The sequence below is a fragment of the Babylonia areolata genome, chromosome 7 (genome assembly GCF_041734735.1).
Source record: "Babylonia areolata isolate BAREFJ2019XMU chromosome 7, ASM4173473v1, whole genome shotgun sequence".
Taxonomy (NCBI): domain Eukaryota; kingdom Metazoa; phylum Mollusca; class Gastropoda; order Neogastropoda; family Buccinidae; genus Babylonia; species Babylonia areolata.
This window is the reverse complement of record NC_134882.1, coordinates 7988552-8013037: the sequence shown is the minus strand read 5'-3', so window position 1 is coordinate 8013037 and position 24486 is coordinate 7988552. Positions and strand designations below refer to the sequence as shown.

The 24486-nt window shown below is 40.0% G+C and overlaps 1 protein-coding gene across 1 annotated transcript; it reads right to left on the bottom strand.

The window, feature by feature from the left end:
• Nucleotides 1–50: 50 nt before the first annotated feature.
• On the bottom strand, nucleotides 51–20438 carry LOC143284139 (coiled-coil domain-containing protein 169-like). Its single transcript, XM_076590793.1, has 7 exons — nucleotides 20350–20438; nucleotides 18223–18305; nucleotides 12044–12157; nucleotides 8862–8908; nucleotides 7597–7692; nucleotides 1787–1941; nucleotides 51–181 (listed from the first exon to the last, which is right to left on the bottom strand). Exons 1-7 carry the CDS (start codon nucleotides 20427–20429, stop codon nucleotides 88–90), a joined length of 669 nt encoding a protein of 222 aa, XP_076446908.1. The 5' UTR covers nucleotides 20430–20438; the 3' UTR covers nucleotides 51–87.
• Between the last annotated feature and the right edge of the window lie 4048 nt (nucleotides 20439–24486).

The following is a 24486-nucleotide window of genomic DNA, read 5'->3' as shown; positions in this document are numbered from 1 at the left end:
TACCCCCCGCCCTTCCCCACTCCACCCCACTTACCACCCCACCCCCCTGTAAAACCAAATCCACTGTCAGTCCAATGATGGTCCCTTTCAAGCTTCCAAGCTGGGAAGACTTTTCACCCCAGCTGTTTTCTTTATTGGGCCTCGTTTGGGATCGATGATCCTCTGGTCGTTTGGAATATTTCTGAAACACACAGAGATATCGACCCCTGTCAAGTGTCTGTAGGAACAATCAGGAAATTTGGTAGGCACATTTTTGATCTGGTAGGAACACTCGGACTCTGAGCCACATCAGCAAATGTACATTTTATCTACAAAGCATACACACACTTGGTCCAACCTGCAACACGGTGTAACTGCTACGGTTAAGCTGATTGGTCCACTCAATGACGGGCGCAATAGCCGAATGGTTACAGCATTGGACTTTCAATCTGAGGGTCCCGGGTTCGAATCTCGGTGACGGCGCTTGGTGGGTAAAGGGTGGAGATTTTTCCGATCTCCCAGGTCAACATATGTGCAGACCTGCTAGTGCCTGAACCCCCTTCGTGTGTATACGCAAGCAAAAGATCAAATACGCACGTTAAAGATCCTGTAATCCATGTCAGCGTTTGGTGGGTTATGGAAACAAGTACACACCCAGCATGCACACCCCCGAAAGCGGAGTATAGCTGCCTACATGGCGGGGTAAAAACGGTCATACACGTAAAAGCCCACTCGTGTATATACGAGTGAACGTGGGAGTTGCAGCCCACGAACAAAGAAGAAGGTCCACTCAATGCTGTTTCAATGTAAAGACGTGCATGATTAGCTGAGCATCATCACGTGAAACCAAGGTATAAGAAGTGTCTGTCCTGGTCTCGTGACCGATAGGTCTAGAGTGTCTGGGTAATGTTACGAAAGAAAAGCAAGGACCATGCTATGCAGTCGAAAATGAACTCATTGAGAACAATTTTGATGTTGACCTAACATTGGAAAAAACTGCGATCGAGCATAACAAAATACGGCAAAATATTACAGTTGGCATCTCTGAACACACCATGACTGACTTGCTATTTGTGAAAGACACAACCATGAACCATTCACAAAAAAAAGAAAAAAGATATCAATCACTCACAATAAAGAAAGATCACTTGTCATGTAAAGACAGATTGTGAATCCCTTGTAATGTGAAACAGATATTGTGAATCACGTGTTATGTCAAGATAGATTGTGAATCATTTGTAAAAGACTGTGGGCCACTTGTAATATAAATTGTGAATCACTTGTAATGTAACAGCTAGATTGTGAATCACTTGTAAAAGACTGTGAGTCACATGCAATATAAATTGTGAATCACTTGTAATATAAAAGATAATGATCACTTGTAAAAGATAGATTCTAAATCACTTGTAAAAAGTCAGATTGTGAAACACTTGTTATGTAAAGAGAGATTGTGAATCATTTTTATGCAGAAGATAATGAATTACCTGTGATAAAAAGACTGATAACAGATTTACTTTTGTTCTGCAAAAGCAGTACTTCCCCATATTGTCTCAGTTTCAGTTTCAGTTTCAGTAGCTCAAGGAGGCGTCACTGCGTTCGGACAAATCCGTATACGCTACACCACATCTGCCAAGCAGATGCCTGACCAGCAGCGTAACCCAACGCACTTAGTCAGGCCTTGAGAAAAAGAAAAAAAAAAAAAGAAAAGAAAAAAAGATAACTGTGTTAAAAAAAAAAAAAAAAAAAAAATCTTCCAAAGGCTTGAATGTCAGTCAGTCACCACAGGATGACTTTACGAAACACTCACCCAGTGGTGTCACGGTAACTGCGAGGAGTACTGCCGGGTTCCTGTCCTGGTGCCGTAATCATCTTCTGTCTGCTCTTCATCTCGCTGATCGTCCCTTTGGCCGCGTTGATTTCCAAAGAGTACTGCTTGCGCTCGTCATTGGCTTTGTGGTAAGCCTGCAAATGATAAGGACCAACAGGTTGCTGTCATGTTTCGTTTGTATGTTCACATTCTTACTGATCAAATATTCAACTCCGGTGGAATTAATGAACGTTAGGAAGGGTGTGCAGCCCACTTTTGCGGTGGACTTTTCGTCGCTTGAAGAGAGAGAAGTAGGTCATATGATGACATGGACACCCCACCACTGTAACTGGTTTCTCTCTGAGTTTGGACAACTTTTGTTTGGACAACTTTTCGGCAGAGTTTACAGATGGATCAGTTCGAATACGTAATGGCTGATAAATGACAAGAAACACGCTCAAAGTAAACACAGAAGACTAAAGCAAATAATGGGTGTAATTATAAAACCAAATACATCTTGTAAACTTGCAAAAAATAGGCACTGAAAATGTTAAAAATCCTTTCGTCCAAACAGCAATTTCCATGATGAAATTCTATCCTTTCGGTGACCTGGAAAAAAAAAGAAAATCGAGATGCACATGACCACACAGTCCTCGCTAAAAATAAACGAGGAACCCCAAAGAAATTCCAACGAAAGTGGGTCTGCACACACTCCCTAACATATTATATTCTACTGAGACTACACTAAGAGAATTGGTTAGTACTTCTTCTTCTTCTGCGTTCACTCGTATGCACACGAGTGGGCTTTTACATGTATGACCATTTTGACCCTGCCATGTAGGCAGCCATACTCCGTTTTCGGGGGTGTGCATGCTGGGTATGTTCTTGTTTCCATAACCCACCAAACGCTGACATGGATTACAGGATCTTAAACATGCGTATTTGATCTTCTGCTTGTATATACACACGAAGGGGGTTCAGGCACTAGCAGGTCTGCACATATGTTGACCTGGGAGATCGTAAAAATCTCCACCCTTTACCCACCAGGCGCCGTCACTGTGATTCAAACCTGGGACCCTCAGATTGACAGTCCAATGCTTTAACCACTCGGCTATTGCGCCCGTCATTGGTTAGTACTCCGAAACATGTAAGGTGACAGGAAGCCTGCTCACATCTGGTGCTCTTTTCTGCAATAACATCCTTTTTCTGATAAGGTGGGCGCTTTGAGGGGTTGCTGGGTTAAGTCTAGAAACTGCCAAGCACAGGCACTAGCATAGTCATACATGTAGGGAATTATGACAAGTGCGGACCTCACTTGCGTTGCAGAAATGATCTTTGTAGCGACGGGCACTATAGCCGAGTGGTTAAAGTGTTGGACTTTCAATCTGAGGGTCCCAGGTTCGAATCACGGTGACAGCGCCTGGTGGGTAAAGGGTGGAGATTTTTACGATCTCCCAGGTCAACATATGTGCAGACCTGCTAGTGCCTGAACCCCCTTCGTGTGTATATGCAAGCAGAAGATCAAATGTGCACGTTAAAGATCCTGTAATCCATGTCAGCGTTCGGTGGGTTATGGAAACAAGAACATTCCCAGCATGCACACCCCTGAAAGCGGAGTATGGCTGCCTATATGGCGGGGTAAAAACGGTCATACACGTAAAATCCACTCATGTGCATACGAGAGAACGTGGGAGTTGCAGCCCACAAACGCAGAAGAAGAAGAAGAAGAAGAGATCTTTGTAGCATTAAGTTTGCCCAGTGCGAAGGATTTTCTTCAATCAATGAATCTGCACAGGCTTAGGGAAATCTTAATGCTGAGCAAACTTACTTAGCACTGTTAAGATTGTGGAAGTAGTGGAGGCTCAGGAAAAAAAATCTTGACTCTGAGCCAACTGAGCACTGCATGCTAAGATCACTCACACAACCTTGCCCAGGGCACCGATAGTGAAACTTGCGATGTTAAAATACACTGGGTTTATGGTTATTTTCTTGAGCAGAATTCTGACTGAGGTTTCTTTGTGCTTCAAAATATAATTTTTTTTCCTTTCATATCTTTTATTCACCATCATCATCATTATTATTATCATTATTAGTTCTGTATTCAGCATTATCAACTGGTAGGTGCTGTTATTTTGTATGATATAAGCATCAAGCATTTTTTTTACAGACACGCACACACACACACACACACCACACACACACACACACACACAGACACACACACAGACATGCACACACACACACCACACACACACACAGACACACACACACAGAGACACACACACACAGAGACACACACACACACACATACACACCACACACACAGACACACACAACATACACACACACACACACAGAGACACACACACACAGGCACACTCACACACAGACACACACACAGACACACACACAGAGACACACACACACACACACAGACACACACAGACACACACACACACACACACATACTTTGTGGAGATTTCAATGCACGAACAGCTGTGATACCAGATTTCATTCAAATGGAACATGAAAACAACAGATGTAACTTACCTTATAATGATCATTGTGATTTGATATATAACAGAAATTCAATGGATGGCTATGTACAAAAAGCTGGTAGAAGACTGGCGTCCATATGCACTGACAATAATTTGTGTATCCTCAATGGAAGAACACTGGGTGATTTAGATGGACACTTTACATGCTATAGTCCAAATGGTTGTAGTGTTGTTGATTATTTTATTTGTTCTACCACCATGAAAAAAGACATCTTACATATGAAAGTTCATCCCCTTAAATCTTTTTCAGATCACTGTCCGATGGAATTAAGTTTTTTCGTAACTGGATTTTCGATAAAATCAGAAAGGAATTCAGTATCAGTTAAAACGTCACGAAAAGAAACATTTAAAGCTGAAGACGTCACACACCGATACTTATGGGATGCCTTCTCAGACGAGAAATATTTAAGAGCTTTCAACATGCCATGGATAAAAACCCAACTTGTTCAAATAGAACAAAGATTAGATACGTATATTGAAAATGATACCGGGATTTCTAAACTAGCACTAAACAATACTATTAATGATTTTACACAAATGATGAAATTTGCGGCTAATGTAAGTCTTAGGAAGAAAACAAACGTTCGTAAGCGCAAAAGAAAAAACATTAAAAAATGGTTTGATTGTGAATGTTATGAACACAGGAAAGATCTTAGATCGATACTGAATGCCATAAACAGGCATCCATATAATAAATCCCTATGCAAAAAATATTTTTCCAAACGTAAGATCTATAACAGACTGTTAAGACGAAAGAAAAGAATGTACACAAACGATCTTGCGAATAAAATCAGCGACGTCCTTTATAAAGATCCAAACACTGCGTGGAAAACATTAAAAAGTTTACAAACTGCAGGCGAGAATGCCACACGCAAATATCAGTTGAATACATCCATATGGATTTCACATCTGGAAAAGCTCATTGGCAAAGAGGTGAATGTAGAAGAAAAACAAAGGCAAAAAATCAGAAACGAACTTAAAAACAGTCTAACAGATGAGAGTCTGCTTTCAAATATCAACTTAACAATATCAAACAGAGAAATCAAGAAAGCGTGCAAGCATCAAAAAAATAATAAATCACCAGGATTGGACGGCATTACAAACGAAATGGTCAAAACAAGTCTTCCAATAACTATCAATATCATTCAAAAAATGTTTAACATTATTTTCACTCAAGGTATATATCCAGAATGTTGGAAAAATGGTTTAAACATTCCATTGTATAAAAATGGGAACCCGGGAGATCCAAATAATTATCGGGGAATAACATTAACCAATACCTTGGGAAAAGTATTCTGCACAATATTAAATAATCGAATAACTGAGTACCTAGAACAAGGTGAACGCCTAACAAAGGAACAAATTGGATTTCGGAAACACTACAGAACAACTGATCAAATCTTCATTCTAAAAAAGGTCATTAATGAAGTAATAAAAGTAAAAAATGGTAGATTATACGGTTGTTTTGTAGATTTTGAAAAAGCCTTTGATAATGTTTGGCATGATGCCCTGTTCCTAAAGTTGAAGAGAATGGGCATAACTGGAAAATGCTTTGATATAATTAAAGACATGTATGATAATTCCAAAATTCAAATAAATTCATACGGAGGTCTCAGCACAGAAATAACTGTACAGAAGGGTGTACAACAGGGCAATACACTAAGCCCAACTTTATTTAATATTTTCATAGATGATATTGTAAAATCTATGGAAAGTAACGATTCTCCAAAATTCAATGCTGTTTCACCCACCAATGTACCATGTTTACTTTATGCTGATGATCTGGTTATTCTGTCTTTAACAAGAAAAGGATTACAACAAAAATTACATAATTTGAACACATATTGCCATAGTTGGGGATTAAAAATTAATAGAGAAAAAACGAAAGTGGTAATCTTTACAAGATCTGACCCAAAAGTACCAATATATTTCTACTGTGGGGAAGATATAATACAAACAGCAGAAGAATATAAATATTTAGGAGTTATATTCCACAAAAGTGGAAGTCTGATAAGAGCACAGGAACACCTAACTAAACAAGCAAACAAAGCATTGCATACTTTACGAAGAACATTCAAAGCTAGCAACATCAATCCAGGTACCATATCTAAACTATATGATACTTTGATAACGCCAATATCGATTTATGGGGCGGAGGTATGGTTACCTTACCAAGTCAAACCGGATGATTCTTTTGATTTAGCACATCTTTTTGACGACTGCTTATCGAATAAGTTTCCACATGAAAAATTACACATTAAATTCTGTAAGCAATTACTTGGAGTACACAAAAAAGCTATGGTGCTTCCTGTGTTAGGTGAACTGGGCAGATTCCCAATAAGTTTAAAGATAATGTGCCAAATTATTACATATTGGATTCACATTATTCAATTACCAGAAACTTCCCTCATCAACAAAATATATAAGTCCATGTACCAACAAGAAAATACAACTTCCACATGGTTGATTTTTGTTAAAAAGATACTCGAAATTATAGGCCTTGATCACATTTGGAAAAATCAATTCACATTCAACGTACATAGACTGAAATACGTCGTGTATAAAAAATTAGAAAATGAATATATCAAATACTGGAAAGAGAAAAGAGAAAAAACATTAAAGCTAAAATTTTACAATACGATTGTAGCAGAATACAAAACTGAAACCTACCTTTTAAATATATCAGATACAAAACACAGACAAGCTTTAACGAAACTCAGAATAAGCGCGCATGACCTAAAGATTGAGAAAGGTAGATATTTAAATATTCCACAAGAAGACAGATTGTGCAACAAATGTAACATCCTGGAAGACGAAATCCATCTTCTTGATCATTGTATTAAATATAAAACCTTAAGGCAACAATTTTTAAAGGATATTCAAAATTCGAATAACACAGGACATATTCCCAGTCAGGTGATGCTAACAGATGATGAATATATACAAACAAGATTAGGAAAATTTGTGTATGAATGCTGCTGCAATTTACCGCATTAACTGATTGATAAATTGTGTGTTTTTCATTCGTTCATTCATTTACCATTGCAATTGTCTTATAAACCTTCCGGTTTCATGACAATAAAATCTATTCTATTCTATTCACACACAGACCACACACACAGACCACACACACACACACAGCAACAACAACAACAACAATAACAACAACAACCCCATCCTCAGCCCTCCGCCCCCCCCCCCCCCCCAACCCCCGCCCGCACTCCCCCGCAGAACAAAACCCAAACGTAGTACCTTTGACTCCTGATCCAGCCGCCATTCCAGGTCTCTCAGCTGGTTGGCCAGAAGATTTTTCTCCCTGTCCAGAGCCTTGATCATCTGTGGGCTGGCCTGAGACATGACATGAGCATCAGCAAAAAAAAAAAAGGATGGTGATTGCAGCCACAACAACAAAAGATGAGCATCTGCCAAAATGATGCTGCAGAAAGATGAACATTTCTATTAAAAAGAAAAAAAGAAAAAAAGAAAAAAAAAAGTCACAGAACGATATCAGCAACCATCGGCAAAAAGAACACACTTCCAAAAATGATGCTGAAAAAACATTTCCAAAAGAATTGATAAACATGAACATTATAGTAAAAAATAAAAAATAAAAAAAACAAACAAACAAAAAAAAAAACCAACAACCCAAAAAAGCAGAAGCATTAACATTGAAAAAAAAAAGAGATGCAGAAACATGAATATTTATGATGTAGAAACATAGACGTTATAAAAAAAAAGAAAAAAAAAAAGAAAAAAAAAGAAAGATGCAGAATCATGAAATTTCCAAAAAGATGCAGAAATATGAACATTAATTTTCAAGAAAGAAGCTGAATTATATGAAAAGGAGGCATAAATTAGATGAAGACTAACAAAACAACAAACAAACAAAAAAAAAATGCAGAAAGATAAACTTCAGCAAAAACATGCAGAAAGACGACAAGACAAAATGCAAAACTGAACTGTGCAGAACTATCATCAGCATGGCAACATTCATTATCATGTTTTTCTGTCAATGTAATACACTCACTCTGGAACACACACATAAAAAAAAAGAAAAAAAAGTTCATTTCCTTTGTGATACAGACATCTACAGCCTACGGTAGATGTCAGCAGTCGCTCACTGCACATGTAGACCAAATACCTCTTTTTACACACACACACATATGCACACACACACACACACACACACGTCATACACACACACATATACACATGAACCCATATACATATGAACGCATACAAATGACACACACGCACACACACATAAACACACAATCATACACAAACAAACACATAGACACACACACAAATCACACATGCATCCACGCACACATGAACACACACAAGTTACATACATACAACACACACACACACATACACATGCACCCATATACACATGAACACATACAAATAACACACACACACACACACACACATAAACACACAATCATACACAAACAAACACATAGACACACACACACATCACACACACACATGTAAAATACACATAGACTTACATCCGCCATGTCATCAAAGTTCCGGTTGTCTCTTGGTGTCTTGTTCGCTGTGACAGTGATGCAGGAAGGTGTTCACAGGAAATGGGAAGAGAGAGAGAGACACAGAGAGAGAGAGAGAGGGAGAGAGAGAGAGAGAGAGAGAGAGAGAGAGAGAGAGAGACAGAGAGACAGAGTGAGAGGGAAATTTAAAACTTTTTTTGACAACTCTGACAGCACTGAATGAAGTTCTACTGAGTAACCACTCCAAGATTCACTTGCTCATATGCATGCACATGCACACACACAACACACCACACACACAACACACCACACACACATATATGACTCTTCACTGGACAACTGAAGGTAGATGCAAGTAAGAAAGGCCAAAGAACACCTGGCCTCTTCTTCTTCTTCTTCTTCTTTGCGTTCGACAGCTACGCAGTCAGGGTTGAAGTCCGAGGGATGCCACAAACTTGGACGTCCAGTGAAGATCGGATGCTGTCCCCCAGAGCTTGGTGTTGAGGTCAGCACCCCCAGGCCAGGACTGCTGCTGCATCTTCTCATACAGGGGGCAGTCTTGGAGAATATGGGATGGGGTCTGGTCAGCCTGGCTGCAATCACATATGGATGTGGCTGCCACTCCAATCCTCTTCAGGTGTGCTCGGAGGTTGCAGTGTCCTATGCGAAGGCGGTAGATGGTAGTCTGGTGTCTTCTCTCAAGTGTCCTGATGGGATCTTGGTGTGCCTTGTAGCCTCTGTTCAGGGTGACCCAGCCTCTTCGGAATCTGCTGCGGAGGAGAGTTTTTGCTTCCTCATACGTGGCAGGAATGGTTGGCTGTGTGAGCTGGCTTCCTTCCTTAGCAAGGTGGTCTGCATGCTTGTTGCCTGGGAGGCCTACATGTGCAGGCTCCCACTAGAGGGTCATTGGGGCTGTTTGGGTAAGGGTTGTGAGGGAGGCCTTAAGGGACTGGATCAGTGGACCAGGATCAGGGTAGTCAAGGGCCTGGAGTGTGGACATGGAGTCAGTGAAGATGGAGATGCTGCCGAGGGGCTTTCCACAGGAGGAGAGGAATTCTGCTGCTGTTTTGATGGCCAGGACTTCAGCTCTGAAATTGGAACAGAGCTTTCCTCCAGGGAGTGCGATGCTGCTGTGCTCTCCATCGGGAAATCTGACGTAGACACCACTGCCTCCATTGTATGTGGCTTCCTCCGCTGATCCATCCATGTATACATGGGTCCAGTAGCTGGCTGGGTAGGACTCCTCTATCATGGCCAGAGTCAGGATCTTGAGAGTAGCTGGTCTTTGGTGGTGATGCCAGGAACTCTGAGGCTGATGGTGGCCTCTTTGTCAAGCCTCCAGTCAGGCAAGGCAAGGTCAGTGCAAGACTCCCCTTTTGCCGCCAATACCTTGCCAAAACCTTATATTTCTTTTGCTGTCCAATCATTTGCGCAAAGTTTACAGGCAATACCCCCACGCCACTCATTCCAAGCCCCACCCCCCCTCCCCTCCCGAACCGCCCCACACACAGCCACACAAGGTTCCTCTGTTGCAGTCCCAGCATCGGCAGTCTACAGGGAACTACTGACATCAGGTTGCCATGATGCCACACACCAGAGGAGCCACTGCACTGCTGCTGAGTCACAACCAGTGATGTTCAGTAGTGCCTGTTCTGGCTGACCGTACACAGGCCACCAACCACTGAACCACCTACTGACAGACAACAATAACAGCTTAGTCGCAGAGCCAGAATTGAGTGAGCGTCTCCCCTGGTGCAGAGCAGTTGAAAAAGACCCCGAAACACACCTGCCAGAGGGCATAATGGACAGTACTAAAGTAAGTAAGTACACCTTTACCTGGTCAGTGTCAGGCCCAACGCTCAGCCTATTTCACAGATTGATGTAAGTTTACAGTTGGACAAACAGCAGAGTGAGAGCTGTATTATCAATGGTTTCTCCACTGCAGTGGGAAATCATTTACAGTATAGTCTTTTGTAAAGGACTATGACTCTTAATATATGATAGTCAGTCATGTCTGACTATGACCATCAGAACAGCAGAGGAGGCAACTGCTGTTCCGACTATTTGGGCTAGAATTTGATTATAGTGGAGAGTGTCTTGCCCAAGTACATCCCCACTCTCTTGGCTAAGAGGGTTTTAGGACAGTCGGCGTTGGGATGGTTCCCAAAGGCCAACTAGCCCACAAGGCTGCAGCACTAAGTGCCAGTGCAATTTTGCCTCCTAGTTTGAAAGTCATAGTCCTTCACAAAAGACTAAGCTGTAAATGGTTTCCCATTGACTGGAGAAACCATTGATAATACAGCTCTCACTTTGCTGTTGGCCCAAATGGAAACTTATGTCAATCTGTGATATAAGCCGAGTGTGATGACTCTTAAACTAGGAGGCAAAATTGCACTGGCTCTTAGCGCTGCAGCCTTGGGGGGATAGTTGACCTTTGGGAACTATCCCAACACCGACTGCCCTAAAACCCTCTTGGCAAAGGGAGTGGGGGATGTAACTTGGGCATGCTGGGTTTGTTCTTGTTTCCATAACCCACCGAACGCTGACATGGATTACAGGATCTTTAACGTGCGTATTTGATCTTCTGCTTGCATATACACACGAAGGGGGTTCAGGCACTAGCAGGTCTGCACATATGTTGACCTGGGAGATCGGAAAAATCTCCACCCTTTACCCACCAGGCGCCGTCACCGTGATTCGAACCCGGGACCCTCAGATTGACAGTCCAACGCTTTAACCACTCGGCTATTGCGCCCGTCACTGACAATCATATTTGTATTTTGTATTTCTTTTTATCACAACAGATTTCTCTGTGTGAAATTTGGCCTGCTCTCCCCAGGGAGAGCGCGTCGCTACACTACAGCGCCACCCATTTTTTGGTATTTTTTCCTGCGTGCAGTTTTATTTGTTTTTCCTATCGAAGTGGATTTTTCTACAGATTTTTGCCAGGAACAACCCTTTTGTCACCGTGGGTTCTTTTACGTGCGCTAAGTGCATGCTGCACACGGGACCTCGGTTTATCGTTTCATCTGAATGACTAGCGTCCAGACCACCACTCAAGGTCTAGTGGAGGGGGAGAAAATATCGAGCGGCTGAGCCGTGATTTGAATCAGTGCGCTCAGATTCTCTCGCTTCCTAGTTGGACGCGTTACCTCTAGGCCGTCACTCCAGGGCACACTGACCTTCCCGCAGGTTGCGGCGAGCGTCCTCCACCTTGTCCTGCAGCATGATCACCTGCCGCTCCAGCTGCTGGTTCATCTCCTGCTGCGTCTCAAAGCGCGTCTTCCACTCGTTGCCTGGCAGCACCACGCCAAACACGTTACACGCCATGCCAAACACGTTACACGCCATGTCAAACACGTTACACGCCATGCCAAACACGCTACTATACACACCGTGCCCGCCGTGCAGGGAGGCAGAATGGGGAGGGTGGTTTGGGAGTCATGTTTTGCATAACTCTCATACTTAACCCCTTGACTGCTGAGTCTTTGACTACTCTTTTGTGTATTTCGAAGTTGTTTTTTTTTTTTTTTTTTCCAAACAAAAGTAATGTGATCCAAAGAAGTCCAAAGAAATAACAGTAACTGACACCCTGACCTGCAAGCTCAGTCTGTCTCCAGCAGCAGTCAAGGGGTTAATCTATTGTAACTCTGACAGTTAATCAAATACCAGAATAAACATGCACATTATTTCAAAAATGGAAAATTTGATTTGCGTAATTGTATCATTTTTTTTTTTTTTTTTTTTAATAACTCTGATGGTTAATGTAATATCAGAATAAACATTCTCATAAGCAAAATATACTTTTTTTTTTTAATCATAAAAAGGGCAGTACTGTTTGGTAATCACTACCCCCCCCACCCCCCCCCCCGTTAATGGTTAATGTGATATTTGAATAACTGTGTTCATTTAGCAAAATAAATGAGCTTATTACTTCAAAAGAGGAATTACTTTTGTTCAGAAGTCACATTTTGTGTGTGTGTGTGTGTGTGTGTGTGTGTGTGTGTGTGTGTGTGTGTGTGTGTGTGTGTGTGTGTGTGCGTGCGTGCGCGTTGTGTGTGTGTGTGTGTGTGTGTGTGTGTGTGTGTGTGTGTGTGTGTGCATGGCTCTGTTTGAGTGTAGCATGCCTTACAAGTGTGTGTGTGTGTGTTTACAAGTTACATGTAGCAGGACTTCAGAATACAAAAGACAGTTTGTCATTATCCACTTTATGCTTAACTTTCCATTTGACCACATTTACGTTGACAAAAAGTGATGTTATTTCACCTCAGAATTAAAAACAATCAAACAATACCCTATGCATGCTTATACAGCTGGGTTCACAATAAATCAATGAATCACAGCTTGATAGAAATAGATAACTAGCCACACACAAGCTGGAATTATGTTAGATATGCTCTCTCAGTATATAAATGTATAATACACACATATACCTCTCTCTCTCTCTCTCTCTCTCTCACACACACACACTCTCTCTCTCTCTCACACACACACACACACACACACACGTGCACACCATATGCACACACACACATGCACACATACACACACACACACACACATACACATACACACAAAACTGGATCTGAAGTAAATGTTCAAAATACACATTTTCAAAAGTATTATAAGCGCACCGTACAAAACATCATTCTTTTTCTTTTCTGTTCTAAAATCAAATTAAATCAAATGCTGAACTTGCTAGTTTGTTGAATTGTTAGGCTGTTGCCAATTCTTTTTTAATTTATAAATTTACTACAAGAATACATATATATATATATATATATATATGTATATATTATTAATGTCAATGTTAGAACACTGCTCGTTGTTCAACTAAAAGGAATATCTACATGGATCAAGACTATTAGAAAAAGAGGTAACAAAAATTGAAAAAAGAACCTCCATAACAATAGCTATGGAAAGAACAGATATACATGTAAGAATATATAAAACTATAGACATATCTACACATTTATATATCTCTATCTATCTAATATATATATATATGGGTAAAAATATATTTATGTATCATCTCTCTCTCTCTCTCCCCTCTCTCTCTCTCTCTATATATATATAAATATAAATGTCATGCATGCATTGGTGAATAAAGTATTTAGAAAAACTAACTAAAAAAATGAAGAAACAGTTCCCATGCAATGTCTGTTTACTACATAACTGTTTATAATTACAGAAGGGGAAAAGAAAAATGTAAGTAACTAACAGAGTCATGCACTGATTACCAAGTGAAAACTAATAAGAAAAATTATTAAACAGAAGTTCTCAAACACCTACATGATAATATAATAGTGATAATTACAGTATTTATTGTGTTCAAATTTGACGACAAGAAAAAAACAACAAAAAGCTATATACAGACAGTACTACACACTGCAGATATGAACAGTCACACCTAAAAGCACAAAATATTCCTACACACAAACACAAACTTATGCACACACACACACACACAAACACACACACACACACACATTCTCTCTCTCTGACACAGGTGTCCATTACAACCCAACACAGGAATTAAAAAAGAGATTAAAAGCACCTCTTTGTTCGTGCTCTGATATTATTCTCATGCCATTATTATTCCATGCTATGCTACACTAATCTTTGATTATTTTCACACACACACACACACACATGCACGCACACACACACACATCACACACACACACTCACACACACACACACACATCACACACATCAAACACACACACACACACACACACATCAACACATCACACACACACACACATCAACACATCACACACATCACACACACACATAACACACACACACATCACACACACACACACACACACATCGGACACACACACATCACACACACACACACACACACACACACACACAAAACAACAAAAACATCATCGTCATTATGAATGGGTGCTTGGTCATCACCACCATGCAAACATTCAAAATATTTTGTGTTTATATCACAGACACCCAGCATAAAAATGCGTATAGCTGATATCCATCTCAACATGGTGCCATTTCTAGTAGTGTTAGTGCTGAGTTAGGCTTCTTCCTCTCACGAAGTTGGAATAGTTATCCCTTACTGGTTATGTCATTTGAGGTGGGTGTGGATGTTAAAGCCTTGAATGTATCTCACAAACAACATCATCACCAACATTTACTGTACCACCATTCATGAGACTGAGACTTGTTTTGTGCAAAAAAATTTGTCCATTAGCAACACTGCCTATCAACCGCACATTTCAACAATTGGTAATGATCTCCTCCTATGTAGGTAATTACTGCACCAATCTAGATAAAAATGGGTTAAAAAGAAAATGTTGCGCTTGGTTGTTTCTGCAAGGTTTTATTCTTTGCTTCATATGATGACCTCAAACACTGATCTTTCACTCTACCTTGCCATATGGTTTCTTTCTTTCTTTCTTTTTTTTTTTTTTTTTTAATCATCAGTGAAGAAGTCTTACTGGTCATTCTGCACAGTTCAGTTCCTATAACAACTAGTTAACTGTGATCACTGAGAAAATGCCAGAGTTCAAAGTTTACCGCAGACACAGACTAAAGACGCATGGAACAATCTAGACAGCATGATTACATTAGACTCCCATGATTACAGAGTCAAAACAACAGCAACAAAAACAAGAGACACGGTGACAGTGCGATCAAGCAAACTGCAGATAATGTGACAGAGAGTGCAGCGCTGACTGAGACGAAGAAACAAAAAGCACAAAGGGACCATACCCAAAGAGCATACAAAACCTTCGCCCACCTGCTGAGGAAAGCAAACAATCCACCACTAAGCAAAAAAAAAAACAAAAAAAAAAAAAAAAAACGACACAAAACGACAGAGAGATTGAAACTAGTCACTGCCTGGAAATGACAACAAAACTAAAACAAAACTTTCTGTATGTATACCGTACCTGCCGAGAAATAACCAGTACTATTTTCCATACATTCACCAGATTATCGGTTGTGCTATACAATTAATTTCTTGACTGATATATTTCCTAACAACAAAATATTAGTGCTTAATTGCTTTAAAAAAAAAGAAGTATTTTCCTGTTCCTTGTTATGTTTATTATTTACATGACTTCTAACACTATGTTTAATGTTTGATACAATGCTGAATCTGATCTGGTTGAAAGTTGCATACCACTGTAATTTGTATTGCACTGTATACAGTGTTGCACTGCACTGGAAGGGTATGCATGGTATCATATTGCACTTATGCATGGGCGCCTGCTTGGCTTACATAGCAGAGTGCCAAACAGAGTGCCAAACTCTGCAATGGGAAGGCTGTGGGTTATTCTCAATCATGGACATCCACAAGAAAATCCATCATTCTTGCTGTGTTAACTCTCTCCATACGAACAGCGAAAGAGACGACGTTAACAGCGTTTCATCCCAATTACCATCATCAAAATATTGCAAGCGGAACGCTCTTATACTGAAGAGGTGAATGCTGACAAAGAATACCACAGTTCTGACGACGGAAGCTAAAGGTTGGGTCATTCAGACACCCACTGGACATCCGAGGGGTGTGTGTAGAGGAGAAGAGTGGACTGGCCGTACTGAGTGAGTTAAGGCACTGCTATTCTGGTGGTGTCACTGTTGTGTAAGATAGGTCCCACTTCTCTCCACTGTCTTGGGATTATTATCCCTTCTGCCTTCTCACTTGGCGGAAGGTGAGTTAACTTTACAAACCTGCCAATACAGTGTCCGTGAGGGATCTGGGTTCAAATCCTGGCCTCACTCTTTCTCCCCATGCAAGTTTGACTGGAAAATCAAACCGAGCATCGAGTCATTCGGATGAGATGATAACCCCTGAGGTCTCGTGTGCAATGCAGCACACACTTGGCGCACTGGAAAAGAACCCATAGCAACAAAAGGGGTTATCCTCTGGTAAAATTTTGTCAAAAGAAGTCCACTCAGATAGGTACACAAAATCAATATATATATATATATACATGCACTCAAGACTCAGCATGTTGGGTTATGCTGCAGTCAGGCATCCGCCTCACAGAGTAGGTGTAGTGTACTGGATTTACATAACCAAATGCTGAGATGCCTCACTGAGAAACTGAAACTGAAACTAACACTGAAACTGCCTTCTCGCTTCAGATGGAAGGTCAACATCAAACCTGAACGTAGTTGTCATTTGCTCCACTGAACTGGTGTAGCATGAGTAGACAGAGGAGAGGAGAGAAGAGCTAGCAGTAGCAGAGCAGGGTAGAACAGAGTAGAATAGAATATTGTTTTTGCTAACAAAGTATATAGCATCATAGACAAGAACAGAGCAGAGACCATATGCCATCATGTATGGTTATGGTACAGTATATACAGTATTGTGGATAACAGTGTGGAGGAAAGAAACAGGTGCTGGTAAACATGGAGTTTAGAGACAGATCGATAGGAGGCAAAACAAGTCAAATGATTTATTTTCAGGACAACCGACATGTAAGTAATGGTGTGCTTTCATTGCACCCAGTCCCCACCCTTTGAAGAGAATACACAGTGAAGGATAATAAACAATAACACTGGAACTACAAATGAAAAAAAAAGAAAAAGAAAAAAGGAAGTTCACAATGAAATGTTGTCAGAGCAAACAGAGAAACAAAATTAAGGAATATCAGTGACAGGGAGGGAGTGTGTATGTGTGTGTGTGTGTGTTAGTTGGACTGTGAGACATTTGTTAAACAGAAACTAGACAGAATTCATTCACACACACACACACACACACACACACACACACACACACACACACACACACACTCACTCACTCACTCACACACACATACTCACACACACACACATATACAACATACACATATTGCACACACACAGGCACATGCAAACAGAAGATTTATTTCTATTCATTTGCATACATGTATCAGAAACATTAGACATTATACTCATTTAAGCAATACATCATGTTAAGTTGGGTATTTTGTGTGATGCTGCTTCATGTTTCGTCTACAAAATCGATGACAGAAAGATTAATCCAATTTATTGAAAAGGTCCTTGAGAAACAAACTTCAATTTCACTTCAGAAGACAGGTCATGATTGTAACCAGAGGATTAGAGGCAACCAGACATGAAGTTCCCATCATGGGTCTCTGTTATAACACACTGCTGGAGTCTCTTTCTCTCCCTCACACAAAGGAACAGAGAACACAAAAACACAGACACACACACACACCAAAACAACAACAAACAACAAAAAACAAACAAACATACACATGTGTGTGCACTTGCAAAACAACAACAACAACAATCACAACAACAACAAGAAAAGAAGAACGACACCTCAAATATGATCACCCTTTCAGTAACCATGACAACTCAAGTCACAAAATACCTTCATTTTCAATGGAATCAAAACGCTTCTCCAGCTCATCAATTGTTGCCTTCAACTCTGCTGCCGACTGGTCCAGCATTTCCCTTGGAAAATAATGAAAACGATATCACTTATAAAGCATTTTCTAATAATTCTATGTGAAACATATACTCAACTGTGCTGTACAATGTAAAAGGTTATGTTTAAAACATGCACTGAAACATTGAAAATGAAAAACGAAGATGAATTTCATATATAACTTTGCACAGATATCCAACCAAGCACAAAAACACTAATTTATGTTCACACACACACACAACCACACACACACACACACACACACACACACACACACACGCACATTATCATCAACTTAAACAAACTCATTATTATACATATCATACATCACACTGCCTGAATTTATGCACTGAGCACAATACATACATACATATATATAAATATAAATATATATATATATATATATAAATCCTGTATCACAATACTTAAACCCACACCCAATATCACAATACTAAAACACCAATCCCACCACAAAATAACCAGCCACATACTTTGCAAAACACTAAAAATGTATTGTACATCTTAAAATACAAAATTCAAAGCCAGTCACACCTCTCTCCCTCCTAACAACACATTAACAAGAAGACAATGGACAAAAAGTGCTTAAACCTCAGTAAAAATGATTTGTTTCATTTCATTATAAACAGATATCAAGTTTAATTCTAAGAGTAAGACTTACTGATCAATGTATTTGTATACCGAACTTTCATGTTTTATTGTTCACATCACACTGTCTTAACAAAATTTCTGTGATGGTGATAGTGCACTTAAAATATGTTTTTATTTTCCTTACAATGAGCCTGAGGAGAGAGAGAGAAAGTGTGAGAGAGAGAGTGAGTGGGAGAGAGAGAGAGAGAGAGGGAGAGAGAGAGGGGAGAGAGAGAGAGAGAGAGAGAGAGAGAGAGAGAGAGAGAGAGAGAGAGAGAGAGATGTAGATGAATTTCAGAAACTGAGAGGATAAAACTGATACTGATGCAAATTTATGCTAGAAATAAAGTCATCTTTCTATTAAGCAAAGCAGGATTCCTCTATAAAACAGAATCATTCTATCATCTTTCTATTGCTTGATATATGATTTACCCAGTGATGTTGTGATTCATAAAGTACTTCAAAATGCGTGGGAGGATGGCGGTAAATAATCAAGATTCTCAATACAACACATAAAAACTGCTAACTGAAAAACCTCTCTCTCTCTCTCTCTCTCTCTCTCTCTCACACAATACACAACAATTGTTTAGCATGTACATGCCTGCCAGTGTTTTGTTTTGAGTGTACCTCAGTTTTGAAAGCACCACGGTCCTTTGATAATTATAGATATAGGCATATAAGTCAGGTACACACTGTGCAGTATTGCTTCGGCCATGCACTATGTTGTATGGATTTACAGTTGGCAAATATGGTTCAACTTGTTGACATTCATTCATTCATGAAGGCTGTACCGAGTGTATGAGTATACGGTCAGGGCAAACTTTAAAAGAATTCTTGACCGCATTAACTGCCTTTCCCTACAAAGGTCTACCAAAAAAGCTTTAGGCATTGGCTTGTGTCCAATGTAATTAGGAGCAGCATACGACTAGCTGACACTCCAAGACTACTTAGTCTAATCCGTAGTCACTTCCATGTGCGCACAACACACATCCGTAAAATACTATATACTATTCTGTAACTCGTTCAAACTTTAATACACAGTCATGAAGAACAAAAAATAAAATGAAATAAATTAAATGAATAAATAGATAAATAAATAAACAGTATAAATTGAGATTGATCATATGGGCTCAATGCTTGAAATATCAATTTTAGGGTGGCTGGTGGCGATTTAATCCACACACACACACACACTGACACACACACACTGACACACACAAACAAACAAACACACACACACTGACGCACTGCAAGCACTGACGCGGGCGCGCGCGCACCTTTGCTAACACATTGTCAACAATGAGAAACACGTTTCTGAAAGATCGCTATAGCTAGCTTCTATTGATTTTTACAGATTTGACGGGAGAAAATGTCCGTATCCGAATAGAAGACCCTCTTAATTCCTATAATAATTGACCTTACTTCATCTGCCTTTCTTGCTGAACTTCAGCACGTAGTCTTTCCAACTCATATTCATCCGGAATTGTCTCTCCGCCCGCCATTTTGAAACTGTCCACAACGTTGCTATGTGTGTTGTGACGTCATTACGGAAGAACTCCCCAGTGTCAACCCTCCCTCCCACACACCCACCTCACCCACCCTTCCCCCACTAAGGGTTTGGGATCTCTCGAAAGCTTGGGTACTGTTAGTTGGCATGCAAGACAGGGGTAGGCCAACAAAGGTAAACACTCCTGTTCGTACGATGCCAAAACACTGACTGCACCTAACGCAGTGGATATAATTATATGTTCCGATCCACCGACGTGACGGTCGGATCAACCTCAACTGCCGATGTTTTTCCCCGTGCTACATCTTCCACTGAATGGCTGTCAAAAAGCCAATCACAGAGCGCCGTTTCTGTTCGGCTGATCACAGAGCCGGCGGCGGAAGATGGTTTCGTTCGTTGAAGGAGCGAGCTACTGAGCTTGTGTGTGTGAAGAACTCAGAACTCAGAACTCATTTAATTGTCGTAAAACCATCATAGGAATTATGGACACTATAAACTAAACACAACAAGCAAACAAAAAGTAAAAGCAATAAGTTGTGAGCACATGCAGGATATTCCATAAGACATAGCTATGGACTGCGAACTTTAAAGCATTCATATATGTATTTTGCCAGTTCTGGTTGGAAATAATTTTGTGGCAACAGAGAACTCGGCCTTTGGATTATTGTGTTGCCAGTGCCATCTGGCCAATGATTCGAAGACTGGGAATTGACTGTCACAAGTAGGCGAGACCTCAAGTTAGAGTACACACTACACTTGTCCAGAAAATGCAGTTCATCCTCTATAACTCCACATGATTTACATAGCCGGTCTTTCCTAGTTACGTTGTAGTGACGTCCACGCTCAATTTCAAGTTCATGTGCACTTATTCGCAATCGACATAGTGCTCCTCTGTGTTTAGTATTTTTGCAGCTGATCAGGTAAGGTTGTAATGTATAAGTATTTGCAATTTTGCAATAAAAGGAGAGCCTTGAAATGGTCTCGTTCTTTCTGCTGTTCCAATATTGAACATATTTATCCTGTAGTTTATTCAAGACTGAATATTTTAGTCGCTTAATGCTGAGTGTGCCTTGGTTCTCCCACACGTGGGAGAATCCAATTGAAACCAGTATCTTTTTGATAAAATTAAGCCAAGGAACTTTTTCCAATGAATCCATCGATAACATATCATCATATGCTTGCCTCAAATAGCTATCTTCTTTTGATTCTATGATGTGTACCCAAAATGAGATGACCTGACACACTGCGGTCAGAGAAATGGGGTATCTGCCCAGTTCTGCCAGGACTGGTAACTTAATTGATCTTTTGTGTACGCCCATTAAGCTCCTACAGAAGTTGACATGTACATTTTCTGATGGGCATTTTGCGGAGAGAAAGGCATCAAATTGGTTGAACAGCATAGAGGGCGTGGAGAAGTTTGTCGCAGTTTGATTGAATGGAAACCACACCTCAGCGCCGTAACTGAGAATTGGGGTGACTAAAATGTCAAACAGTTGCGTCATTACATCAATTTTTACTTCTTTCCCTCGCACACTGCGTTTCAGAGCATGCGCTGCTTTATGTCCTTGTTTGGCTAAGTGGTCTTCAGCAAGGTGAAAATTTCCACTCTTATGAAAAATAACTCCCAAGTATTTATATCTATCCGTCGTTTCGATGCAGTTATCGCCACATGAAAAGAGCACTGGTATTTTGGGGTCGTTTTTTGTGAAAATTACGACTTTTGTTTTGTCCCTGTTGATTTTAAGCCCCCATTGCAGACAGTATTCATGTAGTTGGTCTAGTTTGTTTTGTAGTCCGACTTTTGTTGTCGAGAGCATCACAATGTCATCCGCATATAACAGATAAGGGATCTGAGTCTTGGTTGTTTCATTGATGTATGGTGAGGTGTCATCGTGTATATGTTCTCTTATGTCATTAATGAAAATATTGAATAGCGTGGGGCTAATAACATTTCCCTGAAGCACTCCTTTTTTAACTGCGATAGAATCTGTGAACCCGTCGTTTGATTTACCACATACAGTTGAATTTTGGTACATCTCTTTTATAATGTGGAAACATTTTCCATTTATCCCAATTTTGTTTAGTTTCAAGAGAAGTGCATCATGCCATATATTGTCAAATGCTTTATTAAAATCAACAAAACAGCTGTAGAGACGCCCATTTCTTTTATTTAAGGTGTTGTCAATTATCTTTTTCAGGATGAATATGTGATCAGTGGTTCTAGAATGCCTTCTGAAACCAGCCTGCTCTTTTATTAGTAACTCGTTTTGTTCTAGGTATGTTTCAATTCTTCTGTTGATAACTTGACAAAACAGTTTCCCAAAGGTGCTGTTGAGTGTTATACCCCGATAATTGTTAGGATTGGTTGGGTCTCCACTTTTAAAGATAGGAACATTTATTCCGTCTTTCCACTGACTGGGATAAATACCAGTCTGAAATATGGCATTGAATAACTTGCATACAGTAGCACTGATGCTGGACATGCTTGCTTTGAGCATTTCGCTTGTAATTCCGTCTTTACCGGGGGCTTTATTGGTCTTGAGACTCTTTACGGCTCGCATTATTTCAGTCATCGTAAAAGGATTGTCCAGGACAAACACTGGCATAGTCTGTTTTATTCTATCAAGTTCTTTTTGTACGTGTTCTTTCCTAGCTTTATCAACGGGTACTTCACTACTTATCAAGTTTTCTAAATGATTAATCCATTTACCTGCAGATAATGTGTGTCTCTGCGGTTGAGTAGAACTATCTGCATTTTTTAGTTCAGATAGTATTTTCCAAACTTTTTGGGGGTCGTGCTCCATTGCTGTGTTTAAACTTCTCACAAGTTCATTTCTGTACGTCTTTTTTGTTTTCTTTATGGTCTTCTTGTATGCTTTCAGGCAAGAAAAGTATTTATTCTGAATATTTCTGTTAAAAGGATTTCTGTTCAATGCATTCAGTAAAGATCGCACCTCTTTCCTTTGAATGAAACAGTCATGTGTGAACCACTTTTTAGACGGCTTCTTTTTCCGTTTCGTGCATCTAATCTTATGTTTGATCGATAAATCGGCCGCTGCAATAATAGTGTTTGTGAGATTTGACACAGAGTTTTCAATTTCTTCTTTGGCAGTATGTACGTTTCGGAAGTTAACTTTTTCGAGTCCTTCGTTAATAGAGATTATCTTATTTGAAACTGACAAAGTCTTAAGTGCTGATGCTAACTTTTCGGCAGAGCCCTCCTCCCAAAAGAAAGAACGGTTGTATTTTGAGTCTCTTAAAGTGGGACATTCCTTTCTACTGACAGAACTAACAGGGGGTGAACTCTTTCTTGTGACTGGTAGATGAATGAACAATTCGATAGGACAGTGATCTGAAAACATGGTAAGATTTTTGACCTTGCATTTCATCACCTTTCGCATAAGGTCCTGGGAACACGTAAAGTAATCTACGACACTTTTCCCTGTTGGCGAAAAGCATGTGGGGTTACCATGTAAGTCACCAAGAGTTCTCCCATTTAAAATATACATATTATTTTCCATACATAGTTTAACAAACCTTCTTCCATATTTCTGTACTACTTTATCTGACGAACTTCTTTTGTGCACATAATCACATGTGTAGTTAAATGGGATATCATACATATTGTTCTCACCGTCCATCTGGATAAAATCATCTAGCAAACCAGTTCGTGCATTGAAGTCACCACACAAAATGACATTACCTTTTGTGGTAAACAGTTCTACATCCTTATCTAGTTGTTCCCATATGTCCCGTGTGTGGTCACGTCCAAAGGAGGAGAATTCAGGTGGTATGTATACACAGCCAACATAAGTGTCTTGATCTGTATTAAAACTTTTTATCAGCATCCACACAATGTCACTACTGCTCTGTGGCAGGAACTTAATACCTGGTCTTAAATATTCTTTCACAAATACAGATATTCCACCAGAGGCTTTCTGTGCCTTTGCTCGCTTTGTCCTACAGTAGTGTACCCCTGTTGCAAAGCCAGGTAAAAATATATCTTTGGTCTTATCCCTGTCCAGGTGTGTTTCCTGGCAAATAACGATATC